The sequence below is a fragment of the Acinonyx jubatus genome, chromosome D3 (genome assembly GCF_027475565.1).
Source record: "Acinonyx jubatus isolate Ajub_Pintada_27869175 chromosome D3, VMU_Ajub_asm_v1.0, whole genome shotgun sequence".
Lineage (NCBI taxonomy): Eukaryota > Metazoa > Chordata > Mammalia > Carnivora > Felidae > Acinonyx > Acinonyx jubatus.
Window position 1 is genome coordinate 9,368,742 of NC_069392.1, and position 27,910 is coordinate 9,396,651.

A 27,910-nucleotide genomic window follows, 5' to 3' on the forward strand; every position below is an offset into this window, starting at 1 on the left:
GTGACCCCCTTCTCCCCCCACCGCCCCAGCCGGCAGCCTTGTCCCAGTTGCCCGCGCAACGTCTCGCGCGCCCGCTCCCGCCGCAGCATGTTCCGCGCCGCTGCCAGTCTCGGGCCCCGCCTGGGCCGCCGCCTCCTGTCGGCCGCCGCCACCCAGGCGGTACCGGCCCCCAACCAGCAGCCTGAAGTCCTCTTCAACCAGGTGAGGCCGTTGGCCCCGGGGCTTTGTTTTCTCGCGGAGACGGCGCTCGCCGGCTGGGAAGGCTCTGGGCCTCTTCGGGCTCCAGTTTACCCAGTTGGGGCTCGAGGGGTTTGCTGCGCTTGATCTTTACGCACACCTTCCCTCCCCGCTAGCGTTTTGGCCCCTTCACCGCCTCTGGCAGCCCCCGCCCCCCGTTTCATTATCCAGATGTGACTTCGGCCACTTACTTGTTTTCGTCCGGCCGCCGGCCGCTTTCCTGCGCCAGTTCTCTTGGTTCCATTTTCTCGCCCACCCCCCCCCCCAACCCCCCCATCCCTCCCGGCCTCTTAGTCGCCGCGGTGTCTGCACAGGGCCTTCGCCACCCACCCGGACGACATGTCCACCAAAGTCCCTCTTAGCAGGAGCTTTTCTGTCTTTTCCGTGGTTATTTCTGAATCCTTAATTCTTGCCCGCGTCCAAGGAAGTCCGAACGGAAAAACAAAAGGAAAAGGCCCTTTTCAGCCAAAGTTCACCCATTCGCTAAGGAAAAGGCAAGGCCGCAGGGCGGGGAGAGCCCATGTCCACTGCTGGGAACTGGGAAAGGGTGCGGGGACTCGCGCCTCCGGGGTGCAGTCCCCAAAGGGTGTCCGCGCCTTCCAAGGAGCTGGCTTTCTTCCAGCAAACCAGGAGAGGCTTTCCTGGGTAACACTGATTCCCAGAGGCCAATTTCTTGCTCGAGCAGGACTCTGGAATATTTTCTCTTTTGATCTTTGAGTTTGGGTAAAGTGCTGGAATTCACAGAGAAGGAAATGATTATGAAAAGAGTTTGTGTTGTAGGTGCAGCAAACTGCCCTTCTGTGAACCTGAGTTTCTTCCGAAAAGTGGAAGTGGGTCAGAGGGCAACCCCGGGGCCTCATGCGCTTGGTAAGCACTTAAGAGCAGTAACAGCTCCCGTGCTCTGTGCACAGCTTTTGCACCTGCCGCCGTTTTGTTGTACCGCTCAAGCCTTAAAACAGCCGAGTTAGGTGGGTACCGTGATCGAAGACGTTTTACAGGTGAACAAACAAGGTTGAGCTGCAGAGAGGTTTCATGGGCTGCCCAGTGTCAAAGTTGGGGTTCACATCTAGAATCCCAAGAGAAAGCCTCTACCCAGAACATTCTGTGCTACTACAGAATGCAACTCAGGGTTGGAACTCAGGGGTCACTGCTGATTTAGGGTGCTGTAGAGCCAGTCCCTGGCCAACTCACTTTCAGCTGCGGACCTGCTTGTCTGGCCCGGAGCGGGGCTGCAGATCTGTGCACAGGTGGTGGCTAAAGGCTCAGCTGTATGTTGGGAGGAGTGTTACAAATGGTCACTTTGGCGAGGCAATAGAAACAAGAGATAAAACTCCTTTTGCATCACACAGGCCCCAAATGCAGCAGCTCTTGTTCTTTCGGTAGGCTGCCTAATGAGGAGCTAATGCTTGGAAGACTTGAACATCAAAAAGATCATGCAGAAATATCCTTCAGGGAAAATTGTCAGCCTCCCAAGCCTTTGTGGGCATGAGATCTAATTAAGATCTGCCTTCTCTGTGGTCACGTGGAGGTGAGGGAATGGCCTTCAAATGTACATGCATGTGGCACTTGTAGATAGCACGATTCCTGCTCTCCAGATTCAGTCTGGGGATGTAAGTTGGGGGGAGAAGAGTGAAATCTCCCCACAGCTGCTTTTCTTTATCACATTTTTTGAGATCATAAAAGTAACATTTGCTCACTGCAAAAATGCTGAGTACTGTAAAACTTCTCCCAGACCCCATTCCACTCTCTCCAAGAGCACTGTTAACACATAGGTATGTGATCTTGTATTTTCTGTGTGTGTGTGCGCGCGCATGCACCAGATTTTTTTTTTTTTACATAAATGAGATGCTAGCACTTACTGTACTGAAGCACTGTCTCATTGAACAGTGTACCTGACTTATCTTTCTCAATTAGTACATTTATATCTTGTTTATTCTTCCCAAAGGTTGCAAAGCATCCCACCATGCTGGAACTGGCTATTCTTAAAGTTCCTTGGGCTGTTTTCAGTGTTAAGTTGTTGCCAACCTGCTGGCAAGCATGCCAAAGCCTTATGTGAAAAATCTGTCTCTAGGAGCCAGGGGCTCTAAGTACAAAGTAGATCATATTCCTGGACATTTCTCCGAGGTGTTGCTGGATCCTTTAAGTTCATTCAACTATTCTGGAGTTGAGTTTCCCAAAAAGGAGTTCTTCCGACAGGCGGTTTTCTTGCCAAGGGCATCTGCGGGGAGGGGAGGTGTTTGGGCTTTTGGGGGAAATGTCGTATTTCAGGCTTGTTGGGTCTCATCTGGATGGGTAAGAGGGGTCAGACAACAGGTCTTCTCCTTGTCACCTATTTTTCTCAATCTGAAAGAAGTTGAGGGGGGTGGTTTGGTCCACCTTCCTGGGGTCCTCTTGCCTCTACTTGTCTTGGGTGAGGCTGCAGGGTGGGGTAGATTTACTGGTTGGGTTAGGACGATTTCAGGACACATTCCCCTTCCTCAACTCATAAGCAGGGACCTGTAGGGGAAACTGATTGATGGCCAGGTTTCTTGAAGACCAACATTTCTTATTCTTGGCAGTTTCGGGGACACATCTCTGTCAATAAACTGATTTTCATTTTTCATTCTTCTTTTCTTTCCTGACTTGGAGAGTAATTAAGATCTCCGAAGACAACTTAAAGGAAAACCCAAGGGACTGTGGCTTCAGCAAAGTTACCTCTCTGGATGGAGTGTGACTAATACTTCTATCTTCAACATCACCAATTCGTGTTGGTTGATAATAAAATGCCCCGAGTTAAGCTCTGTGGATTTTATTTATTTATTTATTTTTAAAATTTTTTGTTTAACGTTTATTTATTTTTGAGACAGAGAGAGACAGAGCATGAATGGGGGAGGGTCAGAGAGAGAGGGAGACACAGAATCTGAAACAGGCTCCAGGCTCTGAGCTGAGCCCGACGCGGGGCTCGAACTCATGGACCGCGAGATCATGACCTGAGCCGAAGTCGGATGCTTAACTGACTGAGCCACCCAGGCACCCCAAGCTCTGTGGATTTTAAAAGCTCTTGAAGTCAAGCCGCACTGATTTTCACCAGATACTGTGGGGACTTGTCTTCCCAATGTTAGACCCCAGTGCCGGGCGTGCCCGGTGTAGGATCTGATCTCTCGTTTTTGCTTCTCCGTGCTTGTGGTGTCCCTCTGTTTGTGGGAGTCTCGCCAGAGGTTTGGTGCCCGTGTCTCTGCCCTTCCTGCCCTTTTCAGTATGGCCTCCTCTTTATGACAAACTGTGGAAGGTCTGTTCTACCAGTCTTCCGGTCGTTTTCAGAGTTAGTTGAATAGATGTAGCTGTTCTCTTGGTATGTCTGTGGGACAGGGTGAGCTCAGGATCCTCCTACTCCGCCGTCTTCCTGACTCCCCACGTTGGTTGATAATAATGAAGAAGAGAATATTGTTAGATACCATGTTATGCTCTGGACTCAGACTGCCTGCCACCCGTTAGTGCTGACTTGGGCAGGTTCATTCATTCAACAGACATTTCCTGAGCACTCCCAGTTCCAATAAACAAAACAGACAGGAATCCCTGCCTGTGGGAAGTTTGTGGCCTGGATGGTGGAGACAGACAAATAAGGGAAATGCATAATGTGGCCAAGGCAATCAGTGCTGTGGAGAAAAATACAGCAGGGAACAGGGCGATATGGAGGGTGGTACAGAGCTGAGCTCTGTACCTCAGCTACCACACCTGTACAATGGGGTAAAAATCCCATCGACATCATAGATAGGGTTGCTGTGAGGATGCAGTGGGGTCATCCTGATACAGCCCTTAGCAAATGCCCGGCTCATGGCTCCCTGTGCCTCCCTATTTATTTAGCCGTAAATAAAAGCTGTGAGAACAGTGATGCTGTTGAGCTTACAAGATGATGCGATGTAACTCCATTGTGTGGGTGCTGTTGTAGTTGTAACGTGTTTTCTGAAGGGTTGAGTTAGGTTGTGGGGAAGCTGAAATGGGGGCTTGGGGTGAATTAAGTTTGTGTCTTCTATTCTTAGCTTCTTGACCACAACACTCAGGAACTAAAGGGAGAACTGACAAGGAAATTAAGAAAGGATCTCCCTATTATACAGAATTTTCTGATTACAATATTAATACATCCTCAGTACAAGAAGTCAAACATTACAGAGGTCTATGAGGCAGAAACTCACTGGAAATATATATAGGCATGCACAGATGTTCATTGGCACATAGTTTATATGGGCAAAAAACTCAGGAAGCCAGCTTGCCATCCATAGGGAGGCAGATGAACAGCATATGTTATAGTTACAGGGAGGAATCATTCAATGCATGTGCTAGTTACAGGAATTAGCTAGAGCTGTATGAATAATGGGCCTGAAAAACAATGAATGTTTCGGCAGGGGGGGGGGGGGAATGAAACTAATTAAAATTACCCCAAACTTTACATTGAATGTGAATAGACCTATCTCCATATAAAATGTATAAAAATGTACAGGAAGGAAAAGCTCATTGGTGTGAGGGCGGTGAGTGCCAGGGGTGAGGGGGTCGGGTGGGGGGGGAGGGGTGCTGCATAGGGAATTTGCTGGCAGGCAGTGACCGTAGGGAACTTTGGCTTTCTTTAAATATTTTGTTTCTTTAAAAGTAAGTAACCCGTAAGCAAACATAAAAAGAAGAAAGAAAGTGACAGGCCTCTGATTATCTCATACCTGCAGATAATCACTGCTAACAGGTAGAATATATACAGAATAGGAATTTGGTTTTCCTTGTTTTCCTTGGGAGATTCTTACATAATGAGCTAAAACCTGTGTTGGGGTAGGCAGTGGTTTGAAGTGGCTTTTATGCTGAATGAATCAAGTGAAATATCTCCACAGTGATCATACTGGTTTTATTGCTTGGGTAGGAGGTTTTACGATCTTTTGTAGAAATAATAGATTCAGGCAACCCAGAGAATTAGAGGATTTTACCAGACCTACCTAGATTCTTCTGCTTTTAACAACAGTTCTGTTATGAATGAATACAAATGCTTCTCATTACCTCCTGCCTCCCCAGAATCTGTGGGAACACACTGAGTTACAGGTGACTGGGCTCCAAGAAAGTTTATGGTACTGAGGTCAAGTTGAAAGGACAGGTATGTGTGTTGTGGACATGTGTACGTTTCCCCCGATTGAATAATCATGGTTACTGATCACTTAGGATCTTTCGGGCCCTGTGCTGAGGACACGTAACTACGTTTTCACCTTTCATCCCTCCGGCAACTGTACGAACCAGGTATCGTAGTACCTCATCTTGCAGATGAGGAAACTGAGACTCAGGGAGGTCATGTTCACATTAAGTAGTAAGTATGAAACCAAGGTCCAACTCTGACATGCATGCCCTTAGCCACATGCTGTGCTGCCCATGACCAGGCCCTGTGGTCAAACAAGGATGTAGATATTCACATCTTTGTAATATCGTGACTTGGAATATTTGAAATTAGGAGGGAGGTGCCGTGTTTGTGTTCACATGTGTATACCCAGCACCTAGCACCGAAATCAGAATATAATTGCTGCTTAGTAAATATTTATTGAAGGCATGAATGGTTGCCATTTATGAAACTGTGTTTGTAATTTCGTGTTCCAGGAGCAAGGAATGGAAACGCAGTATTTCCACTTAGGGAGGGGTATTTTCAGAGCATTTGGGAATTAATGTGAATAAGGATGTGGGGACATGCAGGGAGTGCTAAAATTATCCAACAAGGGAAGTGATTGCAGCAAGATAGGGGTTTGCCAAACCATAAGCCCAAAGAATACCAACAAATTGAAACCATGCCTGCATGGCAGACAGTCCATAGTAGAACCAAGCCTCCCATCGTGGAAGTGGTGAAAAAAAATCCAGGAACCCATAAGGAAAGACCCTGGGAGGGGCGCCTGGGTGGCTCAGTCGGTTAAGCATCTGACTTCGGTTCAGGTCATGATCTCACGATTTGTGAGTTTGAGCCCCACATCAGGCTCTGTGTTGACAGCTCAGAGCCTGGAGCCTGATTCAGATTCTGTGTCTCCCTCTTTCTCTCTCCCTTCCTCGCTCTCTCTCTGTCTCTCTCAAAAATAAATAAACATTTTAAAAAAAAATTAAAAAAAAAAAAAAAAGACCCTGGGAGCTGAGGAGGGGAGGAGAGGGCTGGGATCAGGAGCCAGAATGTCTCCAGCAAGTCTAAGGGAGGTCGCTGCCCTTGACCTTAATTCTAAATTGACCCTGAGGTTTCTAGAGGATTATGTGGAGAAACGTGAATGTGTGTGGCATTCAGTGTTTGTCTTGAACTTATTTTCTCAGGATCTTGTAATAGAAAAGATAGCATCTGCTCTCTATCGGACATGAGTTACCTAACTGCCACTGAAAAGCAAATGCCAGCACGAGTCTCCCCAAGACAGAGAACCACCCCATCTGCTCCCTCACCCTTGGGGAAAGTAACATATTCCAGGGATGCAGATTTCCCAGGTAACAGATCCCCAGTTCTTTCATCCATCAAAGCATCCTGTCTCCTTAAACTGGAGCTACTGAACACCATTTAACCTCTTACCGGAGACTTTGGGCAGATTATGACTGTCCACTGCCATGGGGTGGAGGTGGCTTTGAAATAGTGCTCTGTCTTCACCTTGGTTAAGCCTCTTCCCTGGGGTCCCACCTCTGCTGTCCCTGCCCCAACTTCTAGGCACTCACCACACCACCCAAGTTTCTGGATGCGGCCAAGGATCGTGTAATCCTCTAACTCAGCAGTTTTGGCGTCTGTAAAGTAATCTGTCCCAAGTTCACAAAGGTACACGTCCAAGGATGTTTGCTGCAGCAGCATCGTTGGGAATAGTGGAAACTGTCCTGAAAGTGCACGCGTAGGAAATGGTTATGTAAACTGTGGAGGAATGCTGTGTTGCTTAAAATAATGGAGCCATCTGGTTATGGAGTAATGTGAGAAAAGCAAGTTAAGAAATGGAGAGCCGATGATCTCCACACAGCATGGGGGCTCACACATGTGTCCTGTACTCTCTGCACCCCTAACACCAGCACAGCCGCCTGCACACGGCAGGGGTGGGATCCAGAGCCCCCTCTGCTGTCCTGCCCCCTCACTCTGCAGCCAGGGGGCCCCTTTGGTTCCTCCTATCCCCAAGCTCTTCCTTCAGGCGCCCCCCCTCAGGTGCCATCTGACTTCCTGGTCTGTTCCTCACTGTCGCCTGTTTGTTTCTGCTTCTCGCTTTGTCTGTGGGCTTGTAGATTGTGTCTCTCCTCCCCAGGACTTTTTAGCTCAAGGAGCCAGGATGCTTTTTCACTCAGTGCTCAGCATGGTGATGGCACTCTGTTAAAACTTTCGACTGCGTGGATGATGAATCCCAACTTACACAAAACGAAGGGAGATGTGTCTGTTAAAATGTGTAGAAAATAAAGCATGTTGGGGTGCCTGGGTGGCTCAGTTGGTTGGGCGGCCGACTTCGGCTCAGGTCATGATCTCGCAGTCCGTGAGTTCGAGCCCCACGTCGGGCTCTGTGCTGACAGCTCAGAGCCTGGAGCCTGTTTCAGATTCTGTGTCTCCCTCTCTCTGACCCTCCCTCATTCATGCTCTGTCTCTCTCTGTCTCAAAAATAAATAAACGTTAAAAAAAAAAAAATTAAAAAAAAAAAAAGAAAAGAAAGCATGTTGATGGAAAAGCTCTATGAGTTTTGCCAGCAGTCCAGATTCAAAGTGTCAGCTCCTAATGTCACTGGGATATCACTCTGCATATTGCTCTGCTTCCAGAAACTCGCATAAGGAAATGTGAGCTGGGAGAGCCCCATCCCCCATCCCCACCCCCCAGGCTTAACAGTTAAGCCTGTTAGAGAAGTGAAGCTTTGGGTTTTGGGCCAGGAGGTTATGAAACATTTGGCCTGATGTCTGCCCTCATGCTTACATAAATGAAATTGCTGTGAGGCTCTCCTCACTTGAAGCAAAACTATGGCAGAGGCCCATCCGTCCCCATTGGGGGGCAGGTCAGGGAGGCCACTGATGTCTGGCTCTAGGAAGAGGGAAATGGGAATTCTAAACAGAAGGAAGATTCTAGGTTCCTGCTAGGCAGATTCTGGCTTATTTGATCAGTTAGAAGGCAGGATGGATTGTTGAAAATTCAACAGCGGAAAGTGACCCAGCAAATTCAGGGCTTTGAAAGGCAAACAGGTGCCAGGGAGTGGTCTTCCCAGGGTCCTAGTCTAAGATTCGGGGGACAGGGAGGAGGGGGTGAGGACTAGGAGAGCAGCTGACTGGCCCACTCTCTGCTCTCTACTTCCTGATCTTTGCAAAATGACAATTAAAACTTTTTCAGGACAAACTAATTTAGTATGTCGCGGTACAGGAAATAATACAAATCCCAAAAATCTTTAACCTGAGAGCACCACAGGATCTAGAGTAATGTTGCAGTGACTGCTGTGGTAAGATCCACTGTGTGCGGGCGGGCTCCTGGCTTAGGGGCTTTACACCCCTTGATGCATTTAATCCTCACACATCCGCCCCCACACACCTTCTCCCCAGGGACCCATGAAGCAATCTGGAAGCCCAAGGTCACAGCAGATGAGGGGCAGAGCCGAGATTCGAGATTCTGTGTGGCTTAGAGGTTGGTGCATTTTACACCACCCAGAATAAAACCTCAAAATCAAACCCGCTGTTGGCCTGTATGTAAACCGTGAAGATGGAGATTAAGAAACAAGAGTTCTGGCCTCCTTGAAGGCAGACCTGGGCTCTGACTGGAGGAAGCCGGTTCTCAGGGAAGCACTTATGCAGGGTGTGGCCAGCCGTGGCCGTGTCCAACTTGAACTCACAGTCACCCAGAATTCTTTTTGCCACATCCCTTCCCTCCACTGGAAACTACCCATTGCCTGCTTCTCGGCAATAAAGGTCTCAATTCCCTCCAGATTAACGATCAACCAACTAATGCAAAACCAACCACACGAACATACTTCCAGAGACTCCAGCTGATGTTTACCTGTGTGCTCCTGCCAGATGCCAAGAGCCTCTTACTTAGGTGCACAGCTGCAGATTCCACCAAAAGACCAAATTTGAGCCTGGGAACGTGACCCCTGGTGGACCTTTCCTAACCGGCTTCTTCCTGCGCCCACTCCCACCGGCACCAGCATTGCACACTTAACTCCATGCGAAGCTCGGTACATATGCTTGAAGCCCTCACGTGCCTCGTAATGAGGGCCACTGCAATGATTCCCACTCTGCAGACGAGGAAGCAAAAGCAATGCCTTGCCCCGTGCGACACAACAAGGATCAAAAGAGCCCGGATTCAGGGGGCCTGGGTGGCTCAGTCGGTTGAGTACCCGACTTCGGCTCAGGTCATGATCTCGCCGTTCCTGAGTTTGAGCCCGGCACCAGGCTCTGTGCTGACAGCTCAGAGCCTGGAACCTGTTTCAGATTCTGTGTCTCCCTCTCTGTGCCCTTCCCCCGCTCATGCTCTGTCTCTCTCCCTCAAAAAAAAAAACAAAAAACATTAAAAAAAAAGTTAAAAAAAAAAAAAAGAGCCCGGATTCATCTGGTGCTCGTCCTGACCTTGCTCTTGACCACAAGGTTGGGCCAGACCTCCCCGGAGCCTGCTGGTCCTGAAATCTCTGGCCCTGGCATGAACCAGACTCCACGCTTTGCTTGGTGGCCTGGTCTCGTTTGTGGTCCTGGACTGTGGCCCAGAGTAACTGGAGATGACTCCCCAGGGTCCTAAGCCAGGCCATTTTGGGATGCTGGGGCCAAGGAGAGCCCTTGAGGAAGGAAGGCACAGTGGCCTTGGACTGACGGTCACCCTGACTGTGACATTTACGCAGTCCTGGGAAAGTGACAAAATACCCCCTCCCCTCACCACACCAGTTTCCCCAGCCTGCAGGAGAACAGCTTGCTGTGAGATTTCTTCCCTGTTCTCCCCTGAGGCCATCAGCTGGCTCGTAGAAGCAGAGAGAAAATTCTGGCACTTAATTAAGCAGCTTTGGGCAAGGTCCTTTCTCTGAGTGAATGGAGAGGCTTCCATCTCCCTGCCACTGACTTCATAAAACCATGTGGTCTTTCTCCACTTGGTTGCTGTTAGACCTCCCAACAGCGAAAACAGAAAACAGCGGCTGCTGCCAGGCGCTGAACTGAGGGCTTCGCAGGACCCACACTCCTTCTCTGACCCCATCTCCTAGCACTTCTTCTTGGTTCACCAGTAACTCTGGCCACTTTTGTTTTTTCTCAAATGCACCAGACTAATTCCTACCCCAGGGCCTTTGCACTTGCAGTTCCTACCGCCTGGACTGCTTATCCTCCCATTCTTCCTGTGGCTGGCTCCTTTTCATCAGTCAGGGCTCCGGTGAAATATCTGCTCCTCAGACCCACCCGACCATCCCAGCCGAAGTTCCCTCTCTTCCCCCACTTCAGGACCCTCTCTGTATCCTCATTTTCTCCTGTGCACCTACCACTGCAATCTGAGGTTGCCTTGTGTATCTGATTGCTTCTCTACTGTCTGTGCCCACCAGAACACCAGCTCCCGTGAGAGAGAGGTCCTTACTGGGTTGGGTTTCCACTGTGTCCTCAGCCTTGGAGCAGGGCCCGTTGTTGGTGTTCACTAAATATTTACTGAATAACAGCCCTGTGCTGTAGTGTGGTAGAGGAAACATGGTTGCAAATTCTTTGCTGCTCCTCTCAAGGTGAAGGCTCCTTCCCCTCCCCAAGGTCCGGACTGGGCCTGTGACTCACACTGCCCAGTGGAGTTTGGTGGCAGAAACAAGGCCTTGTGAGCGCAGAGCCCTCCTGCACACCCAGTCCCGGGTACCTTTGCCCTGCAAGCCCCTACATGAGCCCAGCTGAGCCCTGTGCAGCTGAGCGCAGTCAGTGGGCATGACTGTAAGAAAATAACAAGTCGTGTGAGCCACTTGAGTTGTGAGATGTGACCCAACAATGGAGACAGATAATTGATAAGGTAGGAGTGCATTCCCTTCATTTCCCAGATCAGGGAAACCAAGGCCAAGAACTCACCCCAAGTCCCTTGGCAGAGTGGGCATTCCAACTTGGTGGTCCCCAAGGCTGGGCTTTAAACCTCATGCCACATCACTCTGAGAGGCTAATTCAGGTTTGTTCTGATGTTTTGGTTTTTTTTTAAAATTGCTGGTTCTCAGCACTGGGTTGAGAGCTGGTCCTGAGAACTTTCTTCCTTCTCTCTGTAGATCTTCATAAACAATGAGTGGCACGATGCTGTCAGCAGGAAAACATTCCCCACCGTCAATCCATCCACTGGAGAAGTCATCTGTCAGGTAGCTGAAGGAGACAAGGTGAGAATTGGTGACTTACCCTCAGGACATGGGTGGGCAAGGATGGCTTATTATTTTTAAGTTAGACAGCAAGCAAACAGGGTCAAGGAGCAGAGGCAGAGAGAGAGAGGGAGAGAGAGAGAGAGGGAGAGGGAGAGGGAGAGAGAGTCTCAAGCAGGCTCCACACTCAGCGCGGAGCTCAACGCAGGGCTCAATCCCATAACCCTGGGATCATTACCCGAGCCAAAACCAAGAGCTGGATGCTTAACCAACTGAGCCACCCAGGCATCCCTAAGTATGTTTAATATTAATGAGAACCATGCTCCCAGCCTCCTGATATACATTTCCCTATACGAAAAATGCTAGCTGTGTTATTTTACAGCTTCCCCAAGAAGGGGGAAGCTAGTTAAACCTTCACTTGGGGGACACTGCCAGTCATCTCAGAAGGGATGGTTATTGGCTGGGCTTGCTTTCTTAGCAGGAGGGGGGAAATGATCAAATTCTAAGCACTGGCCCCTGAATGACTCTCTCCAGAACACTTTTGTGGACTCTGAAATGAAAATACAGAAACGGTTGGGGTGCCTGGGTGGCTCAGTCAGTTAAGCATCTGACTCTTGGTTTTGGCTCAAGTCATGATCTCACGGTTTGTGAGTTTGAGTCCCACATCGGGCTCTGTGCTGATAGCACGGAGCCTGCTTGGGATGCTCTCTCTCCCTCTCTCTCTGCCTCTCTCCCACTCTCAAGGTAAAAAACATTAAAAAAAAATGAAGATATAGATCTAAAATATTCATATACTCTCTTAAAAAAGTAAAAAAAGAAAATACAGAAACAGAAACGGAAACTGTCAGGGTCCTCATTTCCTCCATGACTTCTGGAAGGGAGAATCTGAAGCTTGTCAGGCAGAGAGCCCTCCGTGGTGGGGAGGGACTGTTTGGGGCAGGTTTCCACACAGGCATTGACTGAAGCCCCCTGGGTGTTGCTTGGCAGCAGGGTGCGTGGTAATTGGAGGCAGTTTTCACCGAGAAGGCCTGAGCTGCCCTGGTGGGTGTTTTCCAGGAAGATGTAGACAAGGCAGTAAAGGCTGCCCGGGACGCCTTCCAGTGGGGCTCACCCTGGCGCCGCATGGACGCATCCGATAGGGGCCGCCTGCTGAACCGCCTGGCTGATCTGATTGAGCGGGACCGGACCTACCTGGCAGTGAGTTCTCAGCCCCCTCCTCTCTCATCCCACATGGTGAATGGGCTTCTCACGGACAGCTGGGAAGGGGGTTGCATTGCTGACATGTAACTGGTCAGAATGGCATAGGCTGGACACCTTTGGGATACACCCCTGTACCACCCCTGTACCAACCAGCCTCTCAGTGTCTCCTATGATGGCTAAGAAAGGAGGAGACTGGGAGAGGGAGAGGGGAGCCACAGGGGAGCCTTCCCAGAGACCCCCAGGGATGGACACTGTTCTCACAGCCCCTCCGTATGGCAGGCCTTCTTTCTGGCTGCCAGAAGCAGAAGAAACCAGAAGGCAACATCCTTGCCTCTCCCCAATCCAATCTGCAAAGAGCAGCCAAAGTGAACCTTCTAGAAAGTAAATTATACCATGGTCTCAAGCCTTCCATGGCATCCTCTATATCCTTAGGATAAACTCCTGTTCTCTCAACGTGGTCTATAAGGCCCTGCCAGGTCTGACTCCGTCTCCCAACTCATGCCGGACTATGCCCCCCCCCACCGCCGCCTACAGCTCAGCTCACCAGCCTTCCCTCAACTTCCCGACTGCTAGGCTTCTTTGAGGCATCAGGGCCTTTGCACATGCTGTTCCTTCTGCTTGGGGTGCTCTTCCCTTTGTCATCAGTTGTACCTTTCCCTTTGCCTAGTTACCTCCTACATGTCCTTCCAGTTTCACCCTAAAGGGTGCTTCTCAGACTGGGCTGGGCAGGCTGGTTTCCCCTTTCTAGCTCGTGACTGATGATTCGCACCATTACCAACACTGGCACTTTGCTCTCTCAGCTCCCATGTGAGTCTCTTATTCCCAGCAAGGGCTCAGATGTGGCTTACAGCAGAACCTGGAAACGTGTGCTTGTTGGTGCACCATTCCCTCCCCACCCCTCACTTTCCTGTCTTTGGAGAGGGAGAGGCGATGGGCCAGAAATGCCACGGCATTCCATGGCACGAAGTGGCCGTCAGCCCTGATCCATGCTGAGCTTCAGTGCTGGTCGTCCCCTACTGCGAGTGCTGTAAGGCAGTCCTGTGCCTGCAGTTCTGTGCTCATCGTTCTCTCTTCTCAGGCCTTGGAGACGCTGGATAACGGCAAGCCCTACGTCATCTCCTACCTGGTGGATTTGGACATGGTCCTTAAATGCCTCCGGTATGGGCTCGGGCTTCCTGTTCTTTGCTCTGGCTGTGCCACAGGGGAGCAAGTGTTGCGGGGGGGAGAAATAGAATGATAATGTGTAAAAGGATCACAGGAGTTGGAGAAACATGTTCTATGAGACTCTGTCTTATGAGAAAATCCCTCGATTTCAAAACTGTAATTTACTCATAAGCATTTTCTCTTCCTTCTTGAGGCAGTTTTGGTAATTTGTACGTTAGTTGGAATTTGCCCATTTTATGTAGGTTATCTTGTCTGTTGGCTACAATTGTTCACATTCTCTTACACATTCTCTTATCTGGCGATGTCCCTGCTTTCATTTGTGATTTCAGTTGTTTGTGTCTTCTACCTTTTTTTCTTAGTCTAGCAAATGCTTTGTCAGTTTGGTGACTTCTGGAAAGAACCCACTTTTGGTTTTGTTGATTTCCTCTGTTGTTTTCCTGTTCTCGATTTCATCTGTCTCTGTTCTGGTCTTTATTATTTCCTTCTTGCTGGCTTTGGGTTTAGTTTAATCAAACATCCTAATGACCAAGAAATGCAGGCTGAGGAATAAGAGCTTTGTGAGGGTCCTTTGCGTTGTAGCTTAACAAGTAGACTCAGCCTACCTTGGGCACTGTGGAGAGTTGGGGGTCTTGAATCCAGAAGGTCGCTGAGCATCACCACGGCGCATCTTGGCCCTCTTGCTTCATCCTTCTCTCGATTACCTCTCGCCTCCTTCAGGGCCAGGCTGTGTGCTGGAGGCCGGCTTTCCGCACCTGGGCTTGCTTCCGTATGCGTGATCCTACCAGACTACACCGCAATCCCTTAGTCCAAATGCCGAATTCCTGCCAAGTGCCAAAGTCTAATGCCAGACTCAGGGGCCAGATGCCACCCTGATTGGCTGGCCTTGAATCTGATCAGTTGTGGTCCGGGTGGACAGATCATTGTGCACGGGGGGACTGCTCCCCCTATGACGCTGGGGACAAAGAGGGGAAGAAGCAGTGCCAGAAAAGTGGGGGTTGTACAACATGATGGGTTCTCAACCAGGGTAGTCACATCTCCCAGGTGACAGCTGGCAATGTCTGGAGACATTTTTGGTTGTCACAGCATGGGGGGAAGGGTGCTGCTGGCATCTAGCACGCAGCGGCCAGGGATGCTGCTAAAAATCCTACAGTGCACAGCACAGCCTGCACATCAAAGAGTTTTCCAGTCCCAAATGACAGGAGTGGCAAGATTAGAACACTCTGCAAGGGTGTCCCAGAGAGAGCAGCCTGCTGAATCTTGGGCAGAGTCCCATGCCTTCCTGATTTTAGGAATATGCCTTTGTGCTGATTAAGTAACCGTTCTGAGGCCTGAAAACCCATGTAATACAGGCTAGTGGGAAGGGAGCGGCCGTGCCTTCCCTTGTATAGATTGGTAACTCCCTGGCTGCCTTTCTCCCCAGGTTCACAGACCTGTGTTCAAAGCCAGGTCAGCCTGGGGCTCAGATTCTCCCTGGCAGTCACATTTATTTCAAAACTCTTCCTGTTACCGCACGTTCCATCTTTCCCCTTCTCTCGTTTTTCCTACTGCCCTGAAAACTTAATCATTATGTACTGGAAACACACTGCTCCTTTCTCCCCCGCTCTAATCTGCTGGGCTTTTCTGTCCCCTGTGTCCCTGTGCATCTAGGTGGTAAACTTTCCAAGGGGTTGGGCCAGTTGAGGATTTGTTTCTGGTGGCTGTTCCCCCAGCCTTAGTTTGGGGCTCCGCATACAGGAAGTACCAGCTGTTGCATAGGTGTGCACCTTCTCTACCAGACTCAGTCCATGGCTCTCATGCTAATCTGTGGTGCTGGGCTGGTTTATTTCTTAAAAATACAGATTCCTGGGACTCCCCAGCGCTCCAGATTGAGTAGGTTGGAAGTGGGTGCCGGGAATGTGGTGTTTTTTACAAGCAACCTAGGTGATTCTGAGGTTTAGAGGTTAGTTACCCAGAGTGGATTACTGTGCCCCTTGAAGCTATTTAAGTGTTTCTGGAAATAAGCCAAGAGTAAGAGCAATTACCAGAAAGACTTAATTGGGTCTGAATCTTCTCTTTCTGCCAGGGTTCACAGGGGTCCCTGACTGTCATTGATTAAGCTTGGATTTTTCTTTTTTTTTAAGTTATTATGCTGGCTGGGCTGATAAGTACCATGGGAAAACCATTCCCATCGATGGGGACTTCTTCAGTTATACCCGCCATGAACCTGTCGGGGTGTGCGGGCAGATCATTCCGGTGAGTGCCAGCTTCATAATAAACAAATGAAGGTTTATCAGGAATGCCTTGAGATGCAGCGATCCCAACAGGCTAATTACAAAGGCGGGGGGTGTCTGCGGGGTGATGTCAGAGGGTGGCCTGGGTGGTGGCTAAGAACACAGGCTTTAAAAAGCCAACCAGCACTGCCATCCGTGGCAAATCCTTTATCCCAAGACTCGGTTTCCTTACCTGAAAAGCGGAAGGGACACTCAGCACAGAGCCTAGTATGGAGAAAGCTCTAACGAGCATGAGTCACTGTGTTCTGGTCCACCTGCTGTGTCCATCCGTCTGAAACTCACAATTGAGTCGTGGGGGTAGCTCCAGGGGCTCAGAGATGCCAGTGCTGCTTCTATGACCTGGGCTGCCGCTTTCATGGGCCACTGCAGCCGTCAGCTGAGGTTCCAGGAGCGGCTGTTTTTTCTTGCAGTGGAACTTCCCGCTCCTGATGCAAGCCTGGAAACTGGGCCCAGCCCTGGCGACCGGAAACGTGGTTGTGATGAAGGTGGCTGAGCAGACTCCACTCACCGCCCTCTACGTGGCCAACCTCATTAAGGAGGTGTGTGGTTTGTGTCTGTCTTGACCTCTGAATGCCCTTGTACAGACTTGCTCCTGGGGGGGGGGGGGGGGGCGGTGCTTAGGAGGGCGGGTATTTGTAGAGCAGGGACCAAGCCCTCCCCAACCCCCACACCTCATCACAGATCAGCCAAAATGGCCCCTCTCACCTTATATCTACGATAGTTTCACTGCCAGACCCCTTTGAAGAATGAAAATTTTTCTAAGTGAATGCCACTGAGAAGAGGCAACAGCCACAGGGTACTCCCAATAGCAGGTTCTCTGCCGTGCCATTTGGAATTCCTGAGCAGTACCCCACAAGACTGGCATCTGCTTACTCGGGTACCAGGCAGGCTGCATTAGTCTCTCTGGGAGGGGTGTTTGTCTTTCTGTCCAAACCCTTTGGAGCAGGAGAATGATTCCAAGTGTCCCTGGCTGTTTGCATATAGGCTGGCTTTCCCCCTGGTGTGGTCAATATTATCCCTGGATTTGGTCCCACAGCTGGGGCTGCCATCGCCTCCCATCAGGATGTGGACAAAGTAGCCTTCACGGGCTCCACTGAGGTAAGACATCACCAGGATCTCAAGCGTGTGGTACATTTGACCCAAGTTCCCACTGTCCTCAAGGATGCAGCATTGAAGATTAGCCTCTGGGTGATGCATGGTGGGGGGTCCCCCAAGACTGCCTCTGAGTAGCTTGAGCGAGGGCAGTGACTGTCAGAGTGGAGCCCTTCATGGGTTGGTTGACGCTCTGGATGCTGTTTCAGGGCCAGCATCATGCATGGAATAAAGAGGCCGAATTCGTGACTGCCTGCCCAGCCCCTCAGCTGTGTCAGGCTCCTTGACCAGCACTGCCCTGACAGTTACAGAGCATGGGCTTCAGAAAGACAGGAGTTCCAATCCCAGCCTCACCATTGTGACATGGGGTGATTCACTGAATGTCTTTGGGGCTCCATTTGTTGTCTTTGAAATGAGGATGGCAATATCTAGGCAGTAGAGGCGGTTTGTATGGTGTAGTGGGAAAGATGATGTGCTTCGGAGTCTTACTGTTCCAGTAGCACTTGCCAGCTGTGTGACCATGGGCAAGTCATTTAGTCTGCCACGGCCTCCGCCTCATCTGTAAAATGGGGAGGAGAATGGCACCCATCTCCTAGGATGGGAACCAGTAAGATGAAGTTTATCAAGTGCTGGGCAAAGGTCTGGCTCAGAGCAAGTGCTCAATAAGTGAATGAATGAATGAATGAATGAGCAAGGGGATTATGCTGCTCTGTGCCAGGCCCTGGAGAAGCAGGGTGTCTGGGGATTCCCTACACATCATCTCCTTCGAAGCAGGGACAGAATTCCTTCTAAAGAGGAACTTTTTCCTCTCCTTGAATTCTTGGGAGGGTTCAGTGCATGACTTCAGAGAAGGCACACTGAATAATGTAATGAACATGCTCTTCAGACAGTTCCTCCTGAGAAAAAGACACCTTCAAATATTCAGTCTGTACGCAGTGATGGCAATGCCGGGAGGGCAGAAATGATGCCGAGGTAATACAGTCCCAGTTCTTTGTTTGCTTTGTTAGTGCCTACATTTATGCCTCAATCTTGAGAATCTTGCAGAGGGGACGGTTTCCTGACAGAGATGCATGTGTTCATTCAAATAGGTTCAGGGCGGCTTTGTGCCAGGCTCTGGGAATAAGGAGGTGAGAAGTATCCCACCCTTGCCCTCACAGAGTATGCCATGGGCTGGGGGACCACCCTCACAACACTGTGGGAAGGAGACAGGATAATGGTTCGAACTGGTGATGGATTCACGCTGCCTGAGTATGAGTTCTAATGCCACATTTACCACTTAGGGCAAGTGACTTGACCACTCTGAGCCGTAGTGCCCACATTTCTAAATCAAGGAAAAGAGTCCTGTCTGTCTTTGAGGTCACTGAGAGGATTGAACTTACAAACACAAAGCACTCGGCACAGTGTCTGGTTTGTAGGCAGTGCTCAGCATGTAGAAGCCACACAGTAGTGACTCTGCTCATGTGGTCACAGTCACTGTCATCTTAGGAGCTCAGAGACATGGGGCAGCAGGGGTAAGTGAATAGATTTGGTGAAATTCTCCTGGTCTCTTGTAATCCAGCTGCTCCCTCAAGTTGTGGGATCCTTCGGCCTGTGTCCAGGAGAGCATGTGGTTCTTTTTTTCCTGCTATCGAGAGCTTGTCTGGGTCTCTGCTTCCGCACAGGTTGGCCACCTGATCCAGATTGCTGCAGGGAGCAGTAACCTCAAGAGAGTGACCCTGGAGCTGGGGGGAAAGAGCCCCAATATCATTATGTCGGATGCAGACAGTAAGTCTTCTGGGAGGAGGAGGTGTGGGGTGAAGGCAGCCGCTGACTGTCCATACTGTGGTTCCAGTCACTTCTATGAGCGTCAGCACCCACTGGACTCGGTTTCTGGCCCCCGGGCCCAGGATCAAAGTCAGAGTCTACAGTGTGGCCCTCCAGCCCGCATGACCCGGTTTCTCCCTGGCTTCTCCCCTCTTTGCTCCGTCACCCAGCCGAGCTGGGCTGCTCCGTTTCCAACCCTACTGCACACTTTCTCTTGGGCCAGACTGCTCTTCCTCCATTTCTTCCCTTTTCCTGGTCCTGCCTGGCGCCCCAGTTTGCCTTCCCCGAGTGCTGTAGGCTGGCTGGGTCAGTCCTCCCACCGCCCTCGTCTGTTACCACGGAGGGCTGTGACTGTGTGCTGGGTGTCCACACCCCAAGAAGGGAGAGATCAGGTCTGTCTTGTGGGCACAGGGTCCTATTGGTGGCGTGAACAGGTTAAGGGGGCAGGCAGCCCCTGGGGCAAGGTTTGTCCTCTGTCTCTTCTCATGGTTGCCTTTCTGCCCCCCCAGTGAACTGGGCCGTGGAGCAGGCCCACTTTGCCCTGTTCTTCAACCAGGGCCAGTGCTGCTGTGCGGGCTCCCGGACCTTTGTGCAAGAAGATGTTTATGCTGAGTTTGTGGAGCGGAGTGTCGCCCGGGCCAAGTCTCGTGTAGTTGGGAACCCCTTTGACAGCCAGACGGAGCAGGGGCCACAGGTGAGCCCAGCTGCTACAGGTGGGTCAGGGTGTCCAGAGTTAGCATGGAGAAGCAGCAAAGGTCTCAAATTCAGAGGCAGGCAGCCTTGGCTTCAAGTCTCAGTTCTGCCGTGTACCAGCTGTGTGTCCCTGGGAAGCCACATACCCTCTCTGAGCCACTGTTTGCTCATCCATAATGACCACCTTTCCTGACTCACAGGCTGGCTTTGAAGTGGAAATCAGTAATAGAAAGCAATATGTAAATTTCTTACACATAATAAGTACCAGAAATGTCTGTGTAAAAAGGAATGCATGTTGGGGTGCCTGGGTGGCTCAGTTGATTAGGCATCTTACTGTTGATTTCGGCTCAGGTCATGATCTCACGGGTTCATTAGATCGAGCCCCGAATCGGGCTCAGTGCTGACAGCATGGAGCCTGTTTGGGATTCTTAGTCTCCCTGTGTCTCTGTCCCTCCCCTGCTCTCATTTTCTCTCTCTCAAAAAAAGACCTTGGCCAACCATAAAAATGCATCTACTAAAAGGACACACAGGTATCTGTTAACCATAGTTATCTTTGGGGAGTGGGACAGAGGGCCATGGCATGGGTAGCAGAGGGACTTTATTTCACTTTATACTCTTCTGAGCTATTTGGTTTAAACAAACATGTGTATGTATGTATGTGTGTGTGTGTGTATATATATATATATATATATTTTTTTTTTTTTTAACCAGGAACATGTATTCATTTTAACCAATAAAACTATAGTCAATAATAATTACAACAAAAAAATTATAGTGCCTCTGCCCACCATTTCCTCTCATATCCTGGGCCTTTTTCCAGCATTATCCTTAGACCCAGCCTGTCCCGGGCTCTCTCTCCACAGGGTCATGCACTGGCCTCCCCCAGAAGTGAGGAGTCCACAGGGTCAGGGGTGCTCCTGGCTCCCACAGGTCCCTGCGCCCACTTCTGGGGTCCACGCGTGCCTTTCTGCAGGCCCCATCCCCCTGAAGGTGTGTGCTGCTGGTGTCCACTCACCAGGCTCCAGGGCTGGCCAAGGCAGTCTTTTTTTCCTCCTTTTATTAACAGACAATTTTTTAGAGCCATTTAGGGTTATAGAAACATGGGCAGAAAGTACGGCGTTCTCATACACCTCTTCACTCCCCCAGCCCACGCCCCTGGTTTCCCTGATTCTTGACCTTGACCTCTTGCACTCGTGTGGTACATTTGTTGTAGCTGATGAGCCAATGTGATATATTATTGTTAACTAAAGAACGTAGTTTACCTTTGGGTTCACTCTTGGTGTTGCATTCTGTGGGTGTGGACAAAGGTATAAAGACTGTATCCACCGGCCCAGTATCATACAGAATAGTTCCAATGCCCTAAAATTCCCCTGTGCTCCACCTATTCATGCCTTCTGTACCCGCAACCCTAGGCAACCACCGATCTTTTTACTGTCCCTGTTTTGCCTTTTCCAGAATGTTCTACAGCTGGAATCATACAGTATATAACCTTTACAGATTGGCTTCTTTTACTTAACAGTGTGCATTTAGCTTTCCTCCGTGTCTTTTTGTGACTTGATAGCTTATTCCCTTTTATGGCTGAATAATATACCATTGTATAGATATATCGCATTTTCTTTATCTAGTCATCTGCTGATGGGTACTTGGGTTGTTTCTACTTTTCAGCTATTGTGAATAGTGCTGCTATGAATCCCAACATCTCTTTTTCTCTCTCGTTTTTCTTTGTAGTTTGTGGCTATCTAATTAGTAGGGAGGGTAATACAAACTTGTATAGAAATTTTAATAAGTGTTTAAAGGAAAAAATAAGACTCCCGTGGCCCCCTTCCATGTCCTTTCCCCATAGATAACCCCCCTGTTACATTTTTGTATGTTTAACAAAAATAGGTTGTATTTATTGTTGATGTATTTATTGTTCCAGTTTTAGTCTATGTGCTGCCAAAGCAAGCACGTGTATTTTTCTTACTATTTTAAATTCTTAGTAACCTCAGAGTTGGAAAATAAACGATGGGTTGGTTTGATATGCATTTCTTTGAGGGCTTAATGAGGCTGGTCGAACCTTTTCTTATGTTTTTTGGCCCTTTGTAGTTCCTCCCTGTGCCTTGCTTATTCCTAAGCTTGGCCCATTGTCCCACTGCCTGTGCACTTAGAAGCCTGAAGTAGGAGAGGGCTGGCCCTAGCGTCTCTGAAATTTGGGTCTTCTTCCCGCCCCTGCAGGTGGACAAAACTCAGTTTCAGAAGGTCCTCGGTTATATCAAATCTGGGAAGGAGGAGGGGGCGAAGCTGCTGTGTGGTGGAGGGGCGGCTGCTGACCGTGGCTACTTCATCCAGCCCACTGTGTTCGGAGATGTGCAAGACGGCATGACCATCGCCAAGGAGGAGGTTAGCATGGGGCCAGCACTCTGGGGAATGTTTTTAGGAGAAATAGACATTTAAGTCTGGTATCTTCATACCATGATCCTTCTGCTGGCTTTAGGCTGTGCCTAAGACAAATTATTTACAACTCCATCTGATCTGGTCACTCTCCTCTTCCACCTCCACCCACTGTTGGGGAGAACTTCCAAATTTCCTTGCATGGCCTCCAGGCCCTTTGTGTTCTGCTCCCTGTGAGCCAGGAGTCAAGGAATGATTTTGCTCAGCCCTTTTATGATCTTCATATAAGCAGGACAGTGGACTAGACCAAAGGGCTGTGACTTCCTCACACGGCAAGATTCCCGATTATCTCCCCCTCGGCACTCATTTTGAGCACAGGGCAGCAGCTCTGTCTCATTCATTCATTCGCTTCACAAGTATTTATTGAATGCCTACTATGTGCCAGGCTCTTTACAGACCCTGGAGATCCAGAGGTATTCCAAGACGTGTTCCCTGCCCTCATGGGGTTCACACGTGCTCCGCTTCCCTCGGATTAAGCCTCTTAGCAGCTTTATGCAGGGAAAGTATTTCCCCTTTCATATATAATTCAAAATAAAATAATATTAAAATGCAAAATCAGGGTAAGAAAGTCCAACAGAGTTCTGCCTCTTTTTCCATCATGACTACTTTGATGCCTTTTCTGAAATCTCAAATATCAATTTTCCAGAAGGGCTGGGGGGTGCCTCCCCTTTACCAGTTCCACGATGCCCCATCTCACAGCCCTGCTCCAACCATGATGAGCTCCTGGCACTCTTCTCCCACCCGTCTTGACACTCACCAGGCAGTCCTGGAATCAGCCATTTCTTCAAGAAGTCCTGCTTCCTATTAGTGGAAGCACGAGGATGGGCACTGGGTGTGCTTATGCCTGGAACTCCATTTCCCTCCTCCCTGCTCCCCACCTGCATGCTGGTTGGGCCAGTTTCTGTTCCTGTTGTATCACAGCTTGGCTGTCACTTCTGGGAAGCCTCCCCTGATACCCCTCCTCTGCACTCAGTCAGGCTGGGAGCTCCTGTGGGCTCCCATCACACTGCCGGTTAATGGTTGCCTTCAAACCATCGATTACATCAGGATCGCTTCTAGTCCCCTCCTTCCAGTGCCCTGCCCTGATAGGGCTGACAGTGGCCACACCTGGACAGCAGCAAGCACACCTGGCCCCCATGTCTTGGTTTTTGAATCTCATTCTCCACTAAAGAGAACCGGGATTCCTTGAAGAAATGGTTTATGCCAGGAACAGGTCAGGGAAAGTACAAGATGAACCTGGATGTCTTGAGAGCACAGACACTGTTCTGTTCACAGTTACTTCTTCAGCTTCTGGCGTGTGCCTTGCTGAACAACTGATACAAATTCTTTGAAACTAAATCTACATATAACATGCCAGGAACCCCTGCCTTGCAGGATTGTTTAGAAATAAGATAGGCTATGTTAAGCACGTGGTGTATAGAAGGTAACCAATCCCCATTAGCTTTCTTACATTTGTGTTTCACTGAGCTTGGGAACTGTTGTCTCCCTGTGGAACTGTTGGGGTATCTCTGGGGGCTTGAGCAATCATCTGCTCAGCACTGGAAAGCTGCATAGCTGGTTTCCATGTCTGCCCCACCCTTCCACTGTCCACTCTTGTACTACAGATCTTTGGGCCAGTGATGCAGATCCTGAAGTTCAAGACCATAGAGGAGGTCATTGGGAGAGCCAACAATTCCAAGTATGGGCTGGCTGCAGCTGTCTTCACCAAGGACTTGGACAAGGCCAATTATCTGTCCCAAGCCCTCCAGGCTGGCACTGTGTGGTAAGAGCCTCCTAGCAGCCCCTTACAGCTCAGGCAGGGATCCCCAAGCCAGGGTTTTTTGGAATTTAGTGCTCACATCCCAGAATTTGGGATGCTGGGCTCAGTTCCTCCTGGGTCAGGGTGTGGTATAGCAGACAGAGATTTCCCATCCCCTCTCCTCTAGGAGATTAAACTTCCCTCCAGTACATAGGCCCATGCAGCTTTGTTCTTGGGCAAGCAGATGGATGACTGGGGGCTCCTTACTAAGCTGAACAAGAGTAGGAGATCAGAGCTGAGTGTCTGCACCTATGTAATAGTGGTCTTAAGAGCTAAGCACCTACTTCACACCCACTAGGATGGCTGTTATTTAAAAAAAAACAAAACAGTGTTAATGAGGATGTAGAGAAATTTGAACCTTCGCATATTGCTGGTGGGAATGTAAAATGTTGCCGCCATTATGGAAGACAGTCTGGCAGCTCCTCAGTGAGTTAGATGTAGAATTACCATAGGACCCAGCAATTCTACTCCTAGGCATATACCCAAGAGAAAGAAAAGCATACATCCACACAAGAAAGTGTATCCGAATGTTCATACTAGATTACTGACAATATCCAAAAGGTGGAAACCACCTAGATGTCCATCAGCTGATGAATGGATATATAAAATGTCTAGCCACACAATGAAGTATCATTGAGGCATAAAAAGGAATAAAGTGCTGATACTACCACCACTGATGAAGTGGTTCATCTATTCTATAAACATAGATGAACCTTGAAAATGTGATACTAAGGGAAAGAAGCCAGACACAAAAGGCCACATGTTGTGTGAATCCATTTATATAAAATGTCCAGAACAGACACATCCATAGAGACAGAAAGTAGATTAGGACTTCCAGGGGCTGGAGAGCAGGGGAATGGGGAATAACTGCTTATTGGGTAAAGGGTTCTTTTTGGGGTGATAGAAGTCTTCTGGAATTAGATAGAGGTGATGGTTACACAACACTGAATCTGCTATAATCCACTGAATTGTGTAAAGTGGTGATTTTAAATTCAATTAAAATTTAATTTTTAAGAACTGCAAAAAGAGCTTAGCATCTAATTAGCAAAAATTACTCATTAAAATGGGAAGCTATCATGTGGTGCTCCCTGTTCCTGACATTCATCTGTGACCACATCACAAGGATGACGACTTATGGCTTTATTTCATGTGGTTTGCTGTTGGCTCCTACACGGCTGGTTATTACTATGGTTCTACCCATCCATTTTCCCTCCATAACACTTCAGGGAAATTCAGGAGGTCTGAGGGGTATGACACATATCTCCCAACAGTTACTTCTGAAATAATGTTTCAAATTATAGGGTCAACTGCTATGATGTGTTTGGGGCCCAGTCACCGTTCGGAGGCTACAAGATGTCCGGGAATGGCCGGGAGCTAGGAGAGTATGGGCTGCAGGCATACACTGAAGTGAAAACGGTGAGTATGGGCGCCCTCTCAGCTCTCCCTCACGCTAGACTCCATCACTACTTGTTACTAGTTTCTGGTTTTAAGCCACGGAAGCCACAGAAGAGGGTGAAGACCCAGTGTTTGCTGTGTCTTGTGAGAAATAACTTGGGACTCGGCCACCACTACACCTACATAGTCCTTTGCTAGGCTTTGTTATACGTCAAGTTCTGCAAGACTTGAAAGGAAGGAAAGATCCTGTGGTCCAAAGCAGTGGGGAAAGACTTCTAATGAGAATCAGGCTGTGAGGCATTAGACGCCAAGGGCCATAAATATTCCCAATATCCTTTGATTTCATAATGTGTCAATGATAGGAATAGAGCCGGAGGAGCTAATCAGAAGTACAAGGAAAGTATTAATCCTTAAATATTTATCACCGCATTAGCTCTCAAAGATGAAAAAGTCAGATGTGACTAAATGCCCAATAAATTATGGAACACCCAAATCATGGTGTACTAAGTAGCCGGTAAAAATATTTTTATAGGATATCAGACTTGGAACATCATCATCCCTTAAAATGAAAAGGCAGGATACAAAGTAATACATGCAATATAAGCCCAGTTTAAAGGCTATATATAATTTAAAGGTACTCACATACCTTTATTTACTATGGAAAAAAAGGCACCAAAGTGAAAATAATTTTCTCTACAGTGGACATTAATTATAGTTTAACCAGGAAACAAACTCACAAGTAATATTTAAAGAAAAGAGAAATGGGCTGAGTAGGGCCTTCCCAGGATTGGGAAAGAGAAGGTTCAGGGCAAGCAAACCAGCCAGGGGGAGCAGAGTGAGAAGGGCAGACAGCGGTCTCACTACTCAGTTTAGTAAGCCACAACTTGTGTTCTCAAAGCTCACTGGAATAAAATCAACACGTTTCCTTGTTTATTTAAAATTGTCCCATATACACAAGAGGTGAGACCCAGGTTTGAACCTACAGACGTTGGTCTATAACTGCTCCTCAAAATGATGATGGGATTACTTAGGTGTGGTGTAGGGGGTGCTAGGACTGGGACCCGGGAGCTGCAGTATCTAAGGACCGACTGGAGGTTGGGGGGAGAGCCCAAGAAGAGGCTTGAGTTGAGGTGGTTCATGCTGGAATCCAAGTGTAAGCTGCTGACACAGGAGGCCTAGGGCGCTGGGGTGTTGGAGAGAATGGGAAGTAGCAGGACTTGATGGCTGGAGGGTTAGCGGCTGCAGGTGAAGGCGGCAAAGCTGGTTCATCCAGTGCCGGGCCCTAGGCTTTGTGCTCATGATAAAGATCCCCGTACTTTGAGCTTTGGGAACTCAAGTGATGCTCCTAACAAGATTAGGCTCAAAAACGTTTCAGAAGTCTGAGGTTGCCTGGGGCACTGCCAAGAAAATGTCTTCTTTTGAACTCGTATTTACTGGGTGATTACTTGGTGCCAGAATCTGCTAGACTTCCTTATGCACATTATCTCATTCAGTGCTCACAACAACCCCATGAAAGAGAACCGTTATCCCATCTTACAGATTAGGAAGCAGGGCACACAGAGGTGAAGTACTTGCCCAGGAAGGGATAAAGCTGGGATTTGACCCCAAATCCATCTGAATCTGGAATCTTTCCACTTGACACATTGAGGCACCTGCGAGCTTTAGCACGTTATATTTTTCCTTACTTTGATTCTTTTTGAGGAAAACACGGATCTAGATCAAGGTCTCTCAACCCCAGCACTACGGACATTTGGGGTCGGGTCATTGTTTGTTTTGGGGCATCCTGTGCAGGGTAGGATGTTCATTGAGCATTCCTGACTTCCACCTACTAGATGCCACAGCAGCTCCACCCTCTTCTGCCCCACGGCAATCAAAAATGAGTGGGTGACGGGGAGGCAGGGAGTGATGTCACACAGAACGTAGCCCTGGCTGTGTTCCTGGGACTGGCCAGTGGCCATCAAGATGTCAGAGTGAAGAAAGCCCTTGTGCTCATCCTTGGCCACACCCTGCTGAGAGCGCCTATAGATCAGAGGGAAGCATGAAGATTTAACAGCTGCTCTGTACCCCTCTTACAGGTCACGATCAAAGTGCCTCAGAAGAACTCCTGAAGAACTGTGCCAACTTCCCCACTCATCCAGCAGTGGAGAGATCAAGGACATCGGCAGCAAAACCAAGGAAATGACCTTGCCTGCTAAAAGTCTCAAAAAAGAAATTCTCCCACAAAATCTCTTGACCAAGAAAGTCCCAGAATTTGAATTGATAAATGGGGTGGGCGTGAGGCAAAGAGTATGTGGGAAGCCCTTTAAACTGCAACAGTACTGCTAGCTTTCAGGCTGATTTTTCCAAACTAGATTCGAGTGTCTCATCCTGTCCATCTGATACACTTCTGTAACTCGCCTTAAATGGGGGCACAAAAAGCCATTGTTGACACTTGTACTAACAAGTCAGAGCAACAGCTAGCATCTTGCTTTGTATTCTGGCCTCAAATTCATTAAAAACAATGCTGCTGTTCACTTTTCGGTTAGTTCTGTGTCCATCTCAGTAACCTAAGGAAATACTACCACATAGGGATGTTGTCC

The 27,910-nt window shown here is 48.9% G+C and overlaps 1 protein-coding gene and 1 long non-coding RNA gene across 2 annotated transcripts; one reads left to right on the top strand and one right to left on the bottom strand.

The window, feature by feature from the left end:
- On the top strand, window positions 1-27,844 carry ALDH2 (aldehyde dehydrogenase 2 family member). The gene is made up of 13 exons (XM_027043830.2): window positions 1-201; window positions 11,403-11,507; window positions 12,543-12,683; window positions 13,765-13,844; window positions 15,971-16,082; window positions 16,531-16,659; window positions 17,105-17,218; window positions 18,874-18,976; window positions 19,525-19,709; window positions 21,923-22,087; window positions 23,743-23,900; window positions 25,238-25,352; window positions 27,407-27,844. Exons 1-13 carry the CDS (start codon window positions 88-90, stop codon window positions 27,437-27,439), a joined length of 1,554 nt encoding a protein of 517 aa, XP_026899631.1. The 5' UTR covers window positions 1-87; the 3' UTR covers window positions 27,440-27,844.
- On the bottom strand, window positions 3,441-12,547 carry LOC128312335 (uncharacterized). The gene is made up of 2 exons (XR_008291455.1): window positions 11,215-12,547; window positions 3,441-3,619 (listed from the first exon to the last, which is right to left on the bottom strand). It is a non-coding gene; the product is annotated as an uncharacterized LOC128312335 (long non-coding RNA).
- Window positions 27,845-27,910: the final 66 nt, after the last annotated feature.

Coding starts and splice junctions, on each gene's coding strand:
- ALDH2 (XM_027043830.2), top strand. CDS start 88: ATGTTCCGCGCCGCTGCCAGTCTCGGGCCCCGCCTGGGCCGCCGCCTC. Junction 13,845..15,970: donor ATGGTCCTTAAATGCCTCCG/GTATGGGCTCGG, acceptor TTTTTTTTTAAG/TTATTATGCTGGCTGGGCTG. Junction 18,977..19,524: donor CATTATGTCGGATGCAGACA/GTAAGTCTTCTG, acceptor CTGCCCCCCCAG/TGAACTGGGCCGTGGAGCAG.